At 38.1% G+C, this 17,551-nt stretch overlaps 1 protein-coding gene across 1 annotated transcript; it reads left to right on the forward strand.

Annotated features, from left to right (window-relative positions):
• Window positions 1–1,394: 1,394 nt before the first annotated feature.
• Window positions 1,395–5,111, forward strand: LOC145548696 (uncharacterized). Its single transcript, XM_081599613.1, has 6 exons — window positions 1,395–1,686; window positions 2,940–2,972; window positions 3,076–3,146; window positions 3,271–3,439; window positions 3,571–3,606; window positions 4,330–5,111. The coding sequence occupies exons 2-6, from the start codon at window positions 2,951–2,953 to the stop codon at window positions 4,401–4,403; spliced, it is 372 nt and encodes a 123-aa protein (XP_081455739.1). The 5' UTR covers window positions 1,395–1,686; window positions 2,940–2,950; the 3' UTR covers window positions 4,404–5,111.
• The last annotated feature ends 12,440 nt before the right edge of the window (window positions 5,112–17,551 follow it).

The raw sequence follows: 17,551 nt of genomic DNA on the forward strand, positions 1-17,551 counted from the left end.
CACAGCTTCCGTCCTCTTTTTATCTTCTGTTGAGTGTCTTCACTTTCCACTACTTGTGACTCACAGGAAAATCTGTTTGGGGGGTGCCGATTCCTCTGCATGTTCCTTCTTTGAGCACTGGGTTCAGGAGCTGAAGTGATGCCCCCATCTGTTATGTGTTCTGTCCATCCTTTAGATTTTCTGTCTGGCATGTTCACTCCTTCCATTTCAGGCTGCTCAACCCGTTTATTTGTTGTCTTGCCTGCAACTTCCTCCACATTTTCCTCCAACCTTTCGAATGAGGATGCATGGACTGTTTTTTTCCCCACATATTTTTATTTAAAAAAAAAGTTTTTACAACCTTTTGAAATTAAGCCTGTTACGCTTTTTTGACAAAACGTCTGCTGTAGAAAAAAACTAAGAAAACACTACATTTACAGCGTGTGTGGCCTTGTTTTTTATTCAGTGTAAGGACCTTTATTCCATTATAGGATTTTTGTGGCTGTTTCATTTACCGTAGGGATAAATAATAAATATTTAGATAGTTTCAGAGCATTACTCGTTGATTACTACTTGTTTATACAGAAAAGTACAATAAATTACAGTTTAAAACCTTAAGAATATCTTACTATTTAGCAACAGATTACTCAGGAGGTTGCAACATAATATAATTTATCTTAATCTGAAATAGAGAAAGTTAACATGTAGAATTCATTAACCAATACCCAATAACTCAATCAAGTAGGTTTTCTGTGTTGGGTGCATGTTTATGCATGTATTTTATGTTCACTATTTTTATTTGTCGTTATTTTTATCAAAATTGTATTTTCTGTTTGACAACAAAGGGTTTTTTGTAAATGTTTTGTTTAAAAAAAGACATTTTGTTGCTCATTAGGGATTTGTAAAAACAATAAAAGAGTCAAACATCCAAGGGTGTGAATACTTTTTATAGGTGCCCACTTATGTGCTGATGCAATTCCATCCATCCATTTTCTAACACCCTTGTCCCTCAGTGGGGTCGGGAGGGTTGCTGGTGCCTATCTCCAGCTAGCATTACGGGCGAGAGGCGGGGTCACCCTGGACAGGTCGCCAGTCTGTCGCAGGGCAACACAGAGACACACAGGACAAACAACCATGCACACACACACTCACACCTAGGGAGAATTTGGAGAGGCCAATTAACCTGACAGTCATGTTTTTGGACTGTGGGAGGAAACCGGAGAACCCAGAGAAAACCCACCATGCACAGGGAGAACATGCAGACTCCATGCAGAAAGACCAGGACCGGGAATCGATCACAGAACCTTCTTGCTGCAAGGCAACAGCTCTACCAACTGCGCCACTGTGCAGCCTCTGATGCAATTCATTCTGCTCATATTCTACTTCATATTTAAAACTTTTATTTATAGGGGGGTTTTTGCTTGTTTTTCATTGTAACATGTAATGTAGAGTTGGCTCTCTGAGACTTTCATTATTTTTCTCATTGACAGTGAAACGTCTTAGTAAATTTGTTGCTGATGAGCCAAAACGTGGACTATAAACAGTTTGTTGTCATGCAGGAATCTCCTCACGTCGGATAAGCAAGCCTGCAGGAAATCACGTGGTTTGTCCTAAAGTGAAAGTGAAAGTGTTCTCTTCCAGCTGCTTGATCATCCTGCAGCATCTTTCACTCTCATTTTCAGCTTATTTTCAACACAAACGGCAAAGGTAGGAGACAAGATTTTTCACTGTCATTCTGAGTGTGATTTTGTTTTAGAACTTGCGACATTCCCTGACATTTATGACTACATATAAGTAATCTGAAAGGGTAAATTGTGGTTGCTACCATAATTATAAAGTTGTTGTTTTTTTTCAGCATAAACTTGTTTTTGAAGCAAGAATGTAGTTCTGATATTGAAGTCACATAAAGCAGCTTGTTTTACTTTTTGTTTAATTGTCCTTTCAGTTGTGGTTACGGAACAACTCTCACCCTCTTCTCTAAATACACACATTGTTTGGCTTCAGAAACAACTTCTGACTTTGACTTTAGAGCTTTAAATGCTCGGTGTGCTACAGACGGGGAAGTCGGTACTGGTGGTCTTTGGTATGTAAATATGACGGTCGCGGTTTTCGAAAAGTAACACCGACCGATAAACTTGGCTATCTAGCTGCGCTACGGTAGGAAAATCTGACGAGGTGGCACAGATAGTCATCACATCATTAAATCTACTTTTAGATCGGAGCATTTGGAGCTCCGATCTAAAAGTATCACATAATATGTCGCCTATGATACTGTACCGCGGTAAGTATGGAAAGCCAAAGGTGCCACAAATCCGGAAATCAAAACGTCACACAATTTTTTTTATTTCTATTTCAATTATTTGAAATTCAATAATATTTTCACTACATGTCTGTGAGATATATGTAATGATGATATCTCCACCTAAATATAAACCTAAATCACTTAGAGTTGTAAACTGTTGAAAAGCAGTTAGCCCCTCTGAGCTATTTTGATATTCAAAGCAGACTGCAGCTGAGTTGCTGTGGCGGTTAGCCAATCATAAAATCGGGTCTATTCAGTGAAACACAGCAGCAACATCAATTATTTCAGAATTTACATCATACTGACTTCATTCACACTTGTTTAATTATCTACCATGTCTCCTGTGGCCTTTTATAATGTAAATCAGCAACACTGCCAACCCCATCAGAGAAAACAAGCTACTTTTGCTTTGCATGGTCCGCACCTAATGATGATGATGAAGTATGATGGCACGCATTGAGTTACGTTGTAAAATCTGGATCCATGTGCCCCTTTTTGACATTGAAACCCACGGAGGTCTCTGCATAATGTTGGTGATCTTTAGCCCTACTGGAACGAATGTCTATAAACCTTCCACCTCTAAGTGTCATAAATGTAGTTTTCCTTTCCAGAGAAAAAAATACATGGATTGATGTTGCTGTGCATATATTTATTCTAGGAAGCCAAAATATGAAATTCTTCTGCTGTGGAGGTGAGTGGGCGTCTCAACTCATATGAATACCAAATTAACACTGAATTAATTACTGATAACTGATTCTCTTTTTTATCCTCTTTTATTTGTGTAAATGTCTCAGATAATAGCCGGAAAATCGAACCATATGAACCTGGTGAAGATTCTGTAACAGACCAGATAGAGGCGCTAAAGGTAAACAAGCAGAGGCACTACATCCTTCATGTGTTGTCATGGCCCAGATGTGTTGCCAGCTCAGCAGCATTTTTCATAGAAAGCGATCAGTACATTTTTCTTGGTTGTTTCACTGTGTATTTAGCTCGAGAAAATTACTACCGGGGAAACGTTTGGGGCAGACGACGCTGTGTTGAGACAAGTTCTGAAGAAGGTAACGAGCAGCAAGAAGCAGAAACACCGCCTCATTGTTTTCTGTCCCATCACGTCCCGGGTTGGCTCAGATGTGGAAGCAGTCATGGCAACTGTGAGAAGTATGAAACTATAACTCAAATAGTTTTCAAATAGTTTTTTTAATCAAAAATAATCATGAAACTATAGATGAACGTCTCAAAGCTTTGCTGTCACGGATGTATGTGAAGATGGTTTTTTCCCCTCGTTTTAGGTTGGACCAACAATGAACAACCACAACAGGCACAAGGTAACCCATGTTATCAAGACTTGTATTCCTGAGCAATTAACCCAAATCATTTTACGTTTAATACATTTTATTTTTCTGCATGGAGTTGAAACAACAAACTATCAGCTCTCCCACCCCTGAAACGCATCAGAAACAGGATTTTGTGTTTGTCTCAGAAGTGGAAACGGTCAAACATTACTGTGAGATGTTTTTAAGGGAAATAAAAAATTTGGAGAAGTCATAATGTTCACCCACAGCCGTCAAATATTTTACTAAATGTTTGTTGGGGACTAGAAATTAGTGCCAAATGTACGGCAATAGCATCAGACTTTGCTAAGCTGCCTTAGCCACAGTCTGTAATGAAAATACTTTTTGTGTAAATATCACAGTTTTGTTTTTTTCCAGGTTTTGAGATCTGACGCCACTTAGACATGTAATAAACACAGTTTAGAGAACTCTAAAACCCCCACGCCTTATTAGCAAACTCTGTTCATTTCAAGTCAATCGATCAGACCCAGAGAGGCTTGGAAGAGCCAAAACATTTGAAAGCAACTCATCATAACATCTGAATGAAATCATGGATGTTTTCATAACTTAGACAGAAAAGTGCGAAGTATTTTTGATGATATTCTTTCCGATTTGCACGATAAATAGATTTAAGGATCGATTTTAAACTTAGAAGGAAAGCATGTTTTGGGGTGTAGAAGTCTAACGTTGAGCTTCATTTCTTCTTTCTTTCAACAGATAATGAAGGTCTTATCCTGGTTTTGATGCACCACACCAGAGATCCTGACTACTCGACTGGTGGGACAAATTAGTCTGAAACAATCAATAATGTTGCCTTGGATGTTCATGTTTTGTTTCACGAAACCGAGCAGGGTTTACTGAAATGTCCACAAAACGACAAGGCAGTGGATCAAATTGTAGACTTTTTAAATAAAAAAAACCCAGACAAGCAAATGACGACGAAAACAAAAAAAAGAAAGCGGAAACCAGATAAACGGGATAAACGAATCAAAAAGAATAAATCACTCCAAACAAAAGCGAGTCAGATGGAATAGTGTGAACCAGAACACAAGCAGAAAAAGAGAGTAAGTCACTTTATATGTCCATATAATTTCTGTCCATAAGTGAAGCGAAGCTAAACTACTATGAGCAAATAAATAGCATGAACAATGATAAATACAAAAGCATCAAAGACATGAGAAATGATTCCATGTTATGCCTGATATATGCTGTTTTAATCAATATTTATATATATTTGCTATGGAGTATGCAACTCAACACTTGAATTTAATCCTGTTGAGGAAGATGTGCAAAATGTGTCCCGATGAGGCCTGTTTGATTAAACAAACCCTTTAAAAAACAAAACAAAAAAGCAAGTTTGTAATTTTTTTTTCCCATCATTAACCCCACTGTTCTGCAATAAAAAAAATTGTTCGTGTGATGCAATATTTTAATCTTAAATGTCACATTTTGATTATCTGTTTTCACAATTAGCAGAAATAAAGGTTTGGAAACATCGGTCTGTGGGTACTCAATCTATATAGTGTGTTTCAATTATTTAGATGAACGAGTTACTAAATAGTAAAACGTTTAAGTGATATTTTAATTCATTATGAGCATATACATTTTGTTCTGTTTTCATGGTGGTGTGTACCTCTGGTAGCAGTCAGTCTGACAGCAACGCTGAAGCGGCCTCTGACTGAAGAAGGATTGCAGCAAAAATTGGTTCTACAAAGTACTGGCTCAGAGGGCTGAATGCTAGTACTAGGGCCATGCTAAAAAGATTAAAATAATTAAATTACGAGAATAAAGTTATAAAATGACGAGAATAGTCAAAATAATACAATAAAGTAACAATGTTACAACTTTAATCTCATTATTTCTACATTATTCTTGCATGACTTCAACATGCGCTCTTCAAACAGAAGCCTTCTTCCACAAAGATGTTTTCATTAAAATAAAAATCTTGAAAAGCAAAAATGAAATCACAATAACAGCAAACACATACAAATATCAAATTTATTTGTGAGCAAACCTTTGTTCTTTCACAGTAGCTATGTGAAAAGAAGTTATCAAAATAAAGTTTTATAAGCCTGTCTTGCAGCCCTCACCAGGAAGTGACAAGCAAATCAAGAACAGAAAAGTAACGGATGTGAAGAACGGGTCTGTCAGCTCCACGTTCTGTCCTCTATAAAAACTATCTGTGTCTCTCCACCTTCCTGTGTGGCGTTGTCCAATAACTGTTCAATCACAGCGGCGTTTTAAACTCTTATCTTCATTTTGGGTCAACTTTCCTTATGTTTTCTGGCTTCTGACTCACTCAGATTGAATGTTTTCACCTGAACTAAACCTCAGCTGCTGTGCAGATACTGGATCAGACAGCTGCAGCTCTGAGAAGGTGGAGAAAAATATTGATCAGCTGTTGCCTTGGATCAGCTGATGACAGCGTGTTAAGGAGAAGAAGAAAAAAAATTATAATTGTACGAGAATCAAATCATAGTATTATGAGAATGATGTCATAATATTACCAAAATACAATACGGGAATAAAGATGTAATAACATGAGAAAAAGGTCATAATATTATGAGGATAAAGTCAGAATAATGAGAATAAAGTTATATTACAAGAATAATGTTAAAATAAAAAGAATAAAGTCATATAATTACTCAAAATAAAGTCAGTATTATGAGAATAAAAATAATCAGCATCATGACTTTATAATACTTTGGAATAAAGGTTAAATAAAAAATACTAGAACAAAGTCATGACTTCTTTCTAGTATTTTTATTTAAACTTTATTCTTGTAAAAAAAAAAAATTCTTGATATGGCTGTAATACTCTGTTGTTGCAACCAGTCTGACTCAGTTTTTTCTCATTTCCAATTCCCTTTCCACCCGTAACAAACACAGAAACTGATAAACAGGTGAACAGCCCACTGTGTCCTTATTTAATCTTAAAGTAACAGGCCTCTGTAAGCCTCTGATGTTTGTATCATCACCCTGTTAATGAAGGTTTTCTAAACCGTGGGCTGAAACAAAATGTCTGAGGTGTGTGATGATCAACTCTAGTGGGGGATCAGTGAGGCTTCAGGAGATAAACCATAATGACCATAATTTATTATGGTTTATAATAAACCATAATAAAGTATTCAGTTTGAGCTTAATGGGCTCTGATGAGCTCCATGAGGGACGTCTTCAGCCACAGGGGAACCAGAACTTTGGTTCTGATTGGATCAGCAGAGCTGAACATCGACCCCCTTTACTGTGGAAAGTTACAGAAAACCCACTGTGAGGTCATGAAAGCTTTAAGAAGCCGACATTAAATAATCTACTGGAAATAATTTTTCTTGTTTTGATTTTTTTTTTAAAGTTTGCAATAGACAACAAGCCTGCTAGCTAACAAAAACAAGTGACGTTTTCTCAAATAATTTTAATCCACTGAAAAATCCACGGATAGGTGAATCTGCGAGTAGGCAGATTTTACAAAAGTGATAAACTCCTCAAAGGAAAGCTAACAACTAGTTAGACCCACTCCACCACATTAACCCGCCCTTCATGGCTGAATTTACCAACCTACCTATTTAATGGTGCTCCAGGTTAAACATTTAGATCCATGGGATGTAAGACCTTCTACAGATTCACTGCGGCTGTGAGTTTGTTTCTGTCTTCTCAGTGTTTTCTTTAGCGTTGCTACGTTAACGTCTCACCGGTCGTTGGTACAGTTTCACTCCTGTTCCCAAAGAAGAGGCGGCTTAATAAAACACTGTATCTACAGAAAAATGTTTCCCTTTATATATATCTATATTTAAAATTACGTTATTGAGTAAAGAGGATTTAAAGTCAAATTCATTGGTTGTGTGCACAAATGTAGGTCTGTTGGAATGACCAGCTACTTTTCATCATTATGAATGTTTATTTACTTTCCTCAAGTTCTTTTTTTATTTATTTATTTACCACAAGTAAAGAACCCGTTGTTGATACCTCAATTCAGTCATTTCTGGATTTTCAAAAAAATCAAAGCCTGTTTACATCGGAGACAAACTTATGACTTTGCAAATTCTGCAAATGATTTATTTAATGAGATCACTGGCAAAGAAATAAAACTTACATTGCTAATAAAGTATTTTCATGTCGCTTTTAAGGTAAGTCCTAAAAAAGTGAACAAATTGAAAAAGCTTCTTTCAATCAGAAATATACATTTTTAAAAATGGGTTTAATCAGCACCAGCTCTAAACTCGTCTGTCGCCTCAGACTCTTTTTAACAGTATATGAATTATTCCATCACTTTTCCTGTCATTATTCATACATAAGAATAAGCAATCATGACAATAACCTGTCCCACTGATAAAAGTGACCTCAGATCACAATCACATTTTAAACTTCTTGTCTGCAAGATAAAAGACACAGATTCTCCTTGAGTTAACTTTTATTCATCAGCGCCAAACGTAGAAATAACTTCCTGTGCTCAGATCTGGTCATTACTTACCATGCTGCACTGTGTATAACTTCACAGTGTGTGACATTTAGAGGAAGTCACACACTTCCTCTAAATTAACAACCTGCTTTTCATTCATAAACAGCAGGCTGTTTATAAATTAGATACATTTATATACAGCCTGCTTACTTGACATCAGGAACTCTGTCATCCAAATTTAATCTGCTGACAGAAACAGGAAACATGAAATCAAACATCAAGGTTATTATGATTCAATGTCTGAACAACCGTATCACCTGTGATGTGGAGCCATTATAGAAATAAAGAAGGAAAAGAGGAAAAGAGCCTCCAACTGAGAAACAGAGCAGAGATGAGAAACAGAGCAGAGAGAACAAACAGGAAGAGCGCACTGCTGGATGGCTGAACGGTTTGTACAGAAAATGAAAGTCCTGTCTGTCTCCGTTTTGGTCATTTATCACACGGTAAAAGAAAAAAAAACGACATTTTTAAGAGGACGTGAGATCAATGTTTCCATTGTGAAGCATGGTGCTGACAGACTGATGCTTATAGAGAGACAGACTGATAGACCAAGTCACAGTTCAGATTTAAATTTAAAAAATATGATTATGATTTTTTTTTTCCGCATAACTGTTATGGCTTAACTACGTTATCAATATATTTACAATGTATAGATTTCAGATTGAATCTAAAATGTTTGAAAATTGCTCTAAAATTTGATTTTTATTCCACAGCAACACCCACAGGCGTCGCCATCTTACCCACAATCGATGGAAACTGCAGAGTGTTTTTACTGGAGCAGTGGGAGCAGCAGTGGTCTGACTCGAGGCCCCAGAGCTGCCGTTTCATCCCAGTCGGTGAACACTGAGCTGTCACACCGACACGACGTCTCTCCCAGCGGATTCAACACACATTTACCCGCCGTGGACGTCTGGAGCTGCACACACCCTCCATCAGAGCTTTCTGTAACTAGGGGGGCTTCGCCTGACAAAACACACCCGCAGTGACTCACAAATTAAGATTTTTATGACGTTCCTCATTCCAGACGGGGTCAGTGACAAATCCTCGGTCGTTCCCATCTCCCTCCGCGGGAACTGCTTTTCGTCCGCCGACGTAACGAAATGAGCCGCTTCAGGGTGTAATAACTTGTGAATGAGGAGCAGCTGCTGGCAGCAGGAGGGCTAATTTTACCCGTTTCCTCTCCTGAAGTGGCAGAAAAATTAAAATGGTCAAAACTGAGCGCGTGCTGTAAAAGAGATGTCGCGCGCAGCCAGGAAGCGGTCACATCCGCCGCGTCCCGCTGTTTAGAACCGGGTGATTGATGGAAACCGATAATAGTCGGGTTATTTCTGGAAGCCATGAGCTGAGACGCTTACGAAGATTACCTTTAATTTCTCACTTTGCTCCCCTGGTGAACGTCTCCTCTGGGAATAGAAGTATTATTATTCAGTTATTCCGTCCACAGCTCCGCAAAGAAAGAAATATATTCCCCCACTTACGGATTAAAGAAGGGATTTTTAGGCAGTTCTGCAAACTGTTCAATCTCAGTGGCCATATGTTGTTTTTCCCCCATGTGATGGAAATTCAATTAATTTAATTTATCTTTTCAAGCTACCACTTGAATTTGCTTTGATCTGTATCAGAGGTGTCCAAACCTTTTGCAAGTAGGGCCAAAATTGTAAGGTTGAGAGAACTCAGGGGCCACTTTTTTTTATTAGAAGTGAAATTATTTATTCTTTAAAGACATTTACTCAAAGATATACTCAGTAGACAATATTTTAATAAAGCAAAATAGTCTAAATTTTCCAGAAAATAAATATGTATATTCTTGATCCAAAATATAAACAGGGCCTTTCACAGTTGCTGTACTAGTTTCCAAAAATTTTTTAGGGTGTATTGTCCTCACTTTTTCTTTTTAACCATGTTGTTTTTCACTTTTGGCAACAGTGGTTTCCAGTTTCATCAATGCATAATCAATAGACAAACATAGTTCATAAAAGAAAAGCACTTTGTCTTGCATCTTAATAAATGTTGAAGATTATTTGGCTGTAAAAACCTCAAATTAATTGCAGATTCGCTCCATTCTTGAATTGTGGACCGAGGGGCCAAATAAAGCCATCTCTAGAGCCACACTTCAGACATCTCTGATCTGAGTCGCTCCATTACAGTCTCAGCCTCCAAACCAGCGCCAAGAAGCACAAAGTCATGTTCTTTGCGCTTGACAACATCTCACGTTAATTGGAAAGCAAATCTACAAACAAGATGCTTGATCCAATACAGGAGGATCAAACAGACTGAAGAACAACAGGAAGATCAGGAAATGACTGGCATTATTGGACCTCTTGATGCCACGGTTTTCAATTTGCCGTTTCCTTCTACAGAGCACAAAGCATGGGATTGTCTGAGAAAAGTTGGTTGGTTTTAAACTAGTTTTACTTCTTTGTTTGTGTGACTCAAATCCAGCGGAGGTTTGAGACAACATGCATCATCGTCGTCCTAAAACACGAAGCTCAGCGAACAAACTGTGAGCTTCATTGGTCCTGTTAGCTGAGCTCATGAGCTCATGCTGTCCTGCAGGCTGTTCATCGTACAGTTTCTCTCCTCAGAATGTGTTCTGTGTTTATTGATGTGAACAAAGACCTGCTAAAATGAGGTTCTGTTCAGGCCCTGGTGGATCTGAAGGTGTGAGCTCAGCTTCAGGGAATCATCTTCCATCTGTTACTGTGGCATGAATGAGTGCCTGTGTGCTCTCTCCAGAAAGCTGCTTGTTCTCCTGCCACCTAGAGGTGGGAACATCTGGAGGGACAGATGTTCTTCTCCTGCTGTCCTCTAACTGCTGGTTAGGATGGAAATGTGTCAGAAAACCAGATATGTCTTTGGATTCCTGAACAGAGAGTAGAAGGACATGTTTGAAACTTGGTGAGGTTACCGTCTCTGCTCCTGTCAGTTATTTGTTAGTCAAAATGTTCAATAAAATCCACATAAAAACAGATAGTGGAAGAACCACAGTGCTGGTTCTGTTGGACCTCAGTGCAGCTTTTGACCATGGCATAATTCTGGAACGACTCAAGAGTTGGGTCGGACTCTATGGTCCAGTACCAACTGGTTTGAATCTAAAGAACAGGGACGTCTTTGTTTCAGCAGGTAATTTCTCATCGAAGCAGGCAGAACCCCAAGGTTCAGTCCTCAGTTCAAATTAGGCCTCAGTTCAGCCTAATTTAACGAGGCACAGTCTGATGATGTGCTGTAAGACAGATGGTCCCATCAGTCATGAAACATCTGCTGCTGCCTGAACGCTGGAGCGAAGGCGCTGAAACCGGAGCGAGGGCCAACCGGCAGCCAGGCAGAGCTCCTCCACGTGAGAGACACTCATCATCATGGCATCTGGTTTACAGTCACATCGCATTGAAATGAAGAACAAGAGGAAATACGTTTATAATGGAACCGTTGGTAGTAGTGCATTGAACTGGATTCAGAGATGCGGCTACAGAGCTGGTCAAAAACAAAAACACAACAATCTTGTTGCTCTTTAGATCCGCTAACTTCCATGTATCAGTGAAGTTTACTCTCGTGTTCACCGACGGTAGAAAATAGTCCTATATGGAAACACACACAGTCAAAATGTGTCACATTTTGCTGGAGCTAGAGGGCCTCCTGGTGGATGTTCATGCTAACTTTAATGCTACTACTGGAGAGAATCCTTGGCTAGGCAGAGTTACAACACTGAATACAGTTTCTCCTACACATTCCAGTTTTCTAAATAACACCCTGCACCACCTACTCTGCTGTAAACACAGCAGCAGGACATGTTTAACAGTGACACCTGCCACCTGGGGGTTTGCCTATTAGTGCCAGTCATCTATGAGGTCCACGGTGTCCCAACCTCCGTCCTTCATTTCTCAGGTGGGCGAACTTTCCCCTCTGAAGGCTCGTTAGATTGTTGACCACTGTGTCTAAGAAACTGAGGGTGGCTGAGGTTTCCCAGCGAGTTTATTTCCAGATCGGTGAGAGAAAAGAAACAGAACCTGGCCAAACTTAACATATCGTTGTTTTCTACGTAGAGGAAGCCATGTTGTTCTCCAGTGATGCTTTTCCTACCATCAGTGTTTTGCATTTTAATGAACACAGTTTCTTCTTGTCTACATTCAGTGCTGCCAGCCACAACCGGAGGGTAAACTCCCTGCTGGGGCTCAGCGTGTGTGATGTAGCGACTGCAGACGGTCTGTGCAGCCTGGCGACTGGGGGACTTCAGAAGAAAACACACATTTTGTTCTCTATTGGAAATGACAGTGTTGACTTGGTACCAATGTAAATCTCTCTCCGTATTACAATTTATAAAAACCTGTAAACTGCCAAGATAATTTTTCTGGGATCACTTCTGAAGAGACTGTGATTTTCAGGATTTGTGCCTTGCAGCGCTGCAGGAAAGCCACAGCAGATAAAACATGAACGCCTCTCAGGGTCTTTAATCCATCAAAAGGCCCAGAGGGGTTGCCAGATACTCTTGGATGTGAAATGTTTTGATTTCCTCTACTCTTTCTCCCATTTTCAAAACCATATTTTACAAACACCAGCATCTGAGAGGCTTATTCTTTTGAACAGCCTGGTGAAATATTAAACAGAACCATCCCTCTTCCTAATCTTACCCTGCTGTTCTCAACATGTCCTTTGGATTTTCTTTCTCTAATCAGACTCTGACTCTGGGCTTATCTTTGTTTGGGACGACAGCAATCAGCTCAACAAGGGTTTATTCAACTTCCTTTACTGCTTTGTCAACATGCCTTGGTCAATATGAGCTTTGTTTTTAAACTATAAACAGTGAATCTTCCCTCCCCAGTATTGTTGGTATTACTTGCTCCGTTTACACAACTCAAACCGCATTTCTTGAGGAGAAATTTTAAAAACAATTTCTTCTTCCTATATAACTGCTTTAACCAACAACTGCATTGTTTTTCATAAAGCACATTCAGTCACTGAACGGAAACAAACTGTAGTGTCATTTTTAATTTCACTAAAATGATCTTTATTTAAAAACAAAAAAAGAAGGACTAAACACACCACTCTGAGGAATCCCATTTAAAAAAATCTGCACGTTATTATGATACTCTTCAGCCTTGGCAAAAGGGGAACATCTAAATATTTTAACCTTGAAAATAATTGGAGATTAGTATCATAATACTCTTGAAATTTGGCAAAAAGGAGAGATGTAAATATTTTAATTAAAAGAGGCACAAGATTGGAGCCTTGAGGAACTCCACAAGTGATCTTTGATTGTTCACTCTAGAAAAAGACAAATCAGGTTAATTTCAGGATTCTCTTTTCTAGTCGACTTAAAATTTGAGCAGTGACAGTTTGAGCTGAAAGTATTAATTTTAATTACAGCTTTGTTTCTTTAAAATTATAGTTGATGTCAGTTTAAGAATTCCTTGTGAATAATGGAGAAGATCTTAGTTGCACTTAACTCCCAGTCCAATACTCTCCAAGATGCATAATTTTAAACTTTTGGCATATTCTTGCAGTAATAACAAAAATACAACCTAAAAACTGGTTTTCATTCATTATTTTATCCCAATGTGGCACAGATCATGTTTATTTTAAAATAAACTATATTTATTACTTTAGCAATGTTCTTCATTTTACACTTTGTGATTTTAGGTTGTTCTCGGCATGTGGTTGATACAAAGGAACATTTTTTCCTTCTGGTTGTGTTTTTTTTTATATAAGTTTAGAAACTTTAAAGCAATATAATCCATTTCTGGCAATAAATAAAATATGAGTTTACTTTTTATGAATGGGCTAAATTGACCAACAACCCAATCCCGGCCTACTTTGTCCAGCAGGGCTGATGGGTCTTATCAGGAGACAGAGCGGCAGCAGCAGACCGTCCCTCTGAAGCTTATCGTGGACAGACAGTCGGGCCGCCTCATGATGCTGGACCTCCATTACTGTCTGCAAGCAGAGAGAGATACTGAGGAAGACATGAGACGAGTCAATGTGGGCCACAGAAACTAAGAGATGGAAAATATATTTATATATCAGTACGAAGAAATTCCATCTGATTTTTTCAATTGTGATACAGCAACCATTTATTAGAAATAATATATTCTGTTGCATCCAGTTACTTATTAAAGAGTCTTTTAGGTTATTTTAAGTAAAAGACTTTAACTCAATGATATTTTACAAGTCTTGGCTTTTATGTTTATGAAATGTTAGTCATTACAAACATCATCAAATACATTTTTGAAGACGTTTTGTTCCACAGCCAGGATTAGATTAGAGACACTTTACTGGTCCCAAGATGCAATTTTACAGAATAAAAGCAAAACATGTACAAAATAATAAAATCTAACAGTAATTGATGGAATATCAGAAATACAAAATCAAATGAGTTTATGAGTTAATTTGCTACAAGACATCAACTTAAATTAATCCAAGTAAATATATTAAGTTGTCATCAAGTTTTGCAAATGTATTTTGATTACATGTGACAAATTAACCCTAATCATGGCCAACATTGTGTGGTATTGCATCAAATCGCATTAAAAGAAAGTTTGTTCTGTAACAATTTGGACAAGTTAAAGGGATGTGAATATTTTTTCCCTTGTAAACGGACAAATTGACCGTCTGCAGTGAATTTCTGTCTCAAACCGATCAACTTTTGCAACTTTTCTTCTTTGTGAGCTATTCATAAATGTATACTTTTTTAAATTTGTAAATGTTAAAAAAATTACACATTTCAAACATCTGTTCAGAGCAAACTCAGAACAGATAACTGTGTGTTTTTTTTTTACAGGATTCTTAACTTTGATATAACAAACCAATTAGTTCTGTTAAAATGGAAACCTTTCCAAAATATAAATGCATTCTTGTAATAAATCCTTAATCTTCACCAGACAGAACAATCATCATTACTCACGGCCTCGCTAACAATGACTTTACAATCAGTCTCAAATAACTGCTTACAGGTGAAAATAAAAGATTGATTAAAAATGTTTACAAAAATTGGTTATTGTTGCTAAGAGCTATTTTAGGTTAATTTCATTGGATGTTTCTCTGATTTCAACGCGCTCCGACTGAATCCTGTGACAGCGGATTAAGACTTCTGCCTTTTCCAAATTTCCCCGCGTCACAAAATCAGCTGCAGAGAAGGTTTGGTTGGGATCCAGCTCAGGCGTCCCTAACCGGCGCCCACAAACTCAGAAACTGAAGACGCCTCAGTTAGTCTGAGATTCCAGCTCCTTGTCAGAGGAGGCGTGTTCTCCTCACTGCCAGGCATTTCGGCCTCAAGTGTTTTTCTGAACAGACATAAATCAGATACAAACCCGTTACAGTACAAGGATAAATTGGGCTCGCGAGTAAAAACGGCGCTCTGCAGTTTTTCTACTTGTGATCAAGATTGCTTTGCTAAAGTATTTTAGCATTTTGTCTTGGTGCAACAGTAAAATGGTTTAGAGCAGGCGTGTCCGAAGTGTGTTACCTTCATTTGTTTTAAAAGAAAAAAAGCTATATATACCAAATATGACTTTGTAATTTAACGCCTTGAAACTGGGTCTCTGTCTCTTTAAGAAGCTCCTGCTCTTTCTGAAACTCCGCCTTCAGGAAGTCATCACAACATGGCTCCTCTATAAACTTCTTAACGATTTTACCAGCGTTGTACTGAGATTCAGCTCTTATGAACTCAGCAGATGCTCAGTTCCACCAGGTGTTTGCTAGTTGCTACTGGCTGCTCTGTGAGGTGGAAGCTCAGAAACTAGGAAACTGCAGCTCTGACCTAGCTGGGTGGCATGCATGTGGCAACAGTGCAGAGGAAATCACTCACCTGTAACAGGAAGAAACCTCAAGCAGAACCAGAGCCTTGGTCAAAGAGAGCGGCCATTTGCTTCAACCAACCAGGTGTTTGAGAAGAGACAGAGATACACAAAGAAACAAAAGGAACTGATGCAGGAGTGGTTTAAATGTTAACGAAAAGAAAAAAGTAAATAGCAGAGTAGGGAGAAGGATTAGGTGATGGCAGCATCAACTCAGCCGATGCCTTCCACCGGGAAAGAATCACGGTCAAAAGAGAATGAAAGGCCAGGAGTGGTTTGTAGGGAGAGAAAAACCTGAAACTATATAAACAGTTGAAATAACAGCAAATTATGCTAATTTGCTGAAAAGTGATCAATTTGTGGCTGTTTTAACTACGAGCTTTATCAAAGAAGAATGTTTTAAGCCCAGTCTTAAAAGTGTGACAAAAGAGGCAAATTTTTTCTATTGGAAACAAAATTGATACAAAGAAAAGTATCTGACAGGGTGAAAACTATGTAGAAAGTTTTATATTAGAATATAAATTCTTAACTAAACTGATATTTATCATCTTAAATCAGCAGTGATTATGTTGATGCGTGGAAAACAGATAAAGTTGACTAAAGTATAAATATGGGATACTTAAACTCAAGCAATATTAAAATTGATCATATAGTGACATCTATTGACGTCAATTTAAAATTGCAGATGTGCAGCAGGCTCTCCTGCTTTAAGAAAGAAAAACAAAAAAAAACATGTTTTATGGCTCCAAACAGGATGATGTAGAGCTGGTGGATCTTAAAGCTGCTGCAAACGACCAACCTCTGCTATTTTATGTTATGTTGTGTGGATAAACTTCTCTCATAGTAAAAGTGGTAACGCATAGTGTGACATTTGCCAATTCAAGTCTGAGTGAATGCAACTGGTAAATAAAAAAGGGAAAAGTTCACATTAATCCAAACAGAAATCATGTTTGAGTTTGATTGATAAGTTCTGATCAAAAGCTTACCCTGTCATTCACCCGGTGGTTATTTATCTGATCAACTGTTTTACACAAGATTTACATCTTAAAAATAAAAACTAACAAATATGAACAGGTCTTCCGAAGCTATAGATTCACAAAATCCAGCTGCTTTCCAGAAGGCGTGATTTTGTTCACTCTTGTTACCATGGAGACTAAATAAAAGATAGTGGTCAAAGGGTCATTTATTCCTGAGGCAGGTCATCCTCCGGCCATGTCATTTTGTTTCAGCATGTATTTTTAAAATGTAATGACATATAACTTCCTGAAACTGTTTGTTTTGGTCTCAGCAGGGCCGGATTTAGAAGCATAAGGGTCCCTGGGCTAGAGCCAGTTTTGGTGCCCGAACCAAAAGCATTTAAAGTAAAACAAATAAACATTTTACTCATGAAAATTACAGTAGATTCGAAAGTAGGTAGGTTTAAAACCCCCTATGCCCTATGTGAGACGAATCCATGTTGGTTGCAAAAAGATGCACTATAAGTTTAGAGTTTTTGAATATTTTGAGTATAATATAGATGAATAAAAATGCAACATCAGCACAAAAAAAACACTTCATATGGGCCTATGAGTTTTATATAAACCTAGAAGGCACAAGCATTCATTCAAAATCTTTGAGACGCCCCCAAAACTTGGTGCCCTGGGCTACTGCCCACATAAACTCTCACTAATGTCCGGCCCAGGGGATAAAAACCTAAAGTT

The sequence above is a fragment of the Poecilia reticulata genome, chromosome 2 (assembly GCF_904066995.2).
Source record: "Poecilia reticulata chromosome 2, P_reticulata-male-v2, whole genome shotgun sequence".
Taxonomy (NCBI): Eukaryota; Metazoa; Chordata; class Actinopteri; order Cyprinodontiformes; family Poeciliidae; genus Poecilia; species Poecilia reticulata.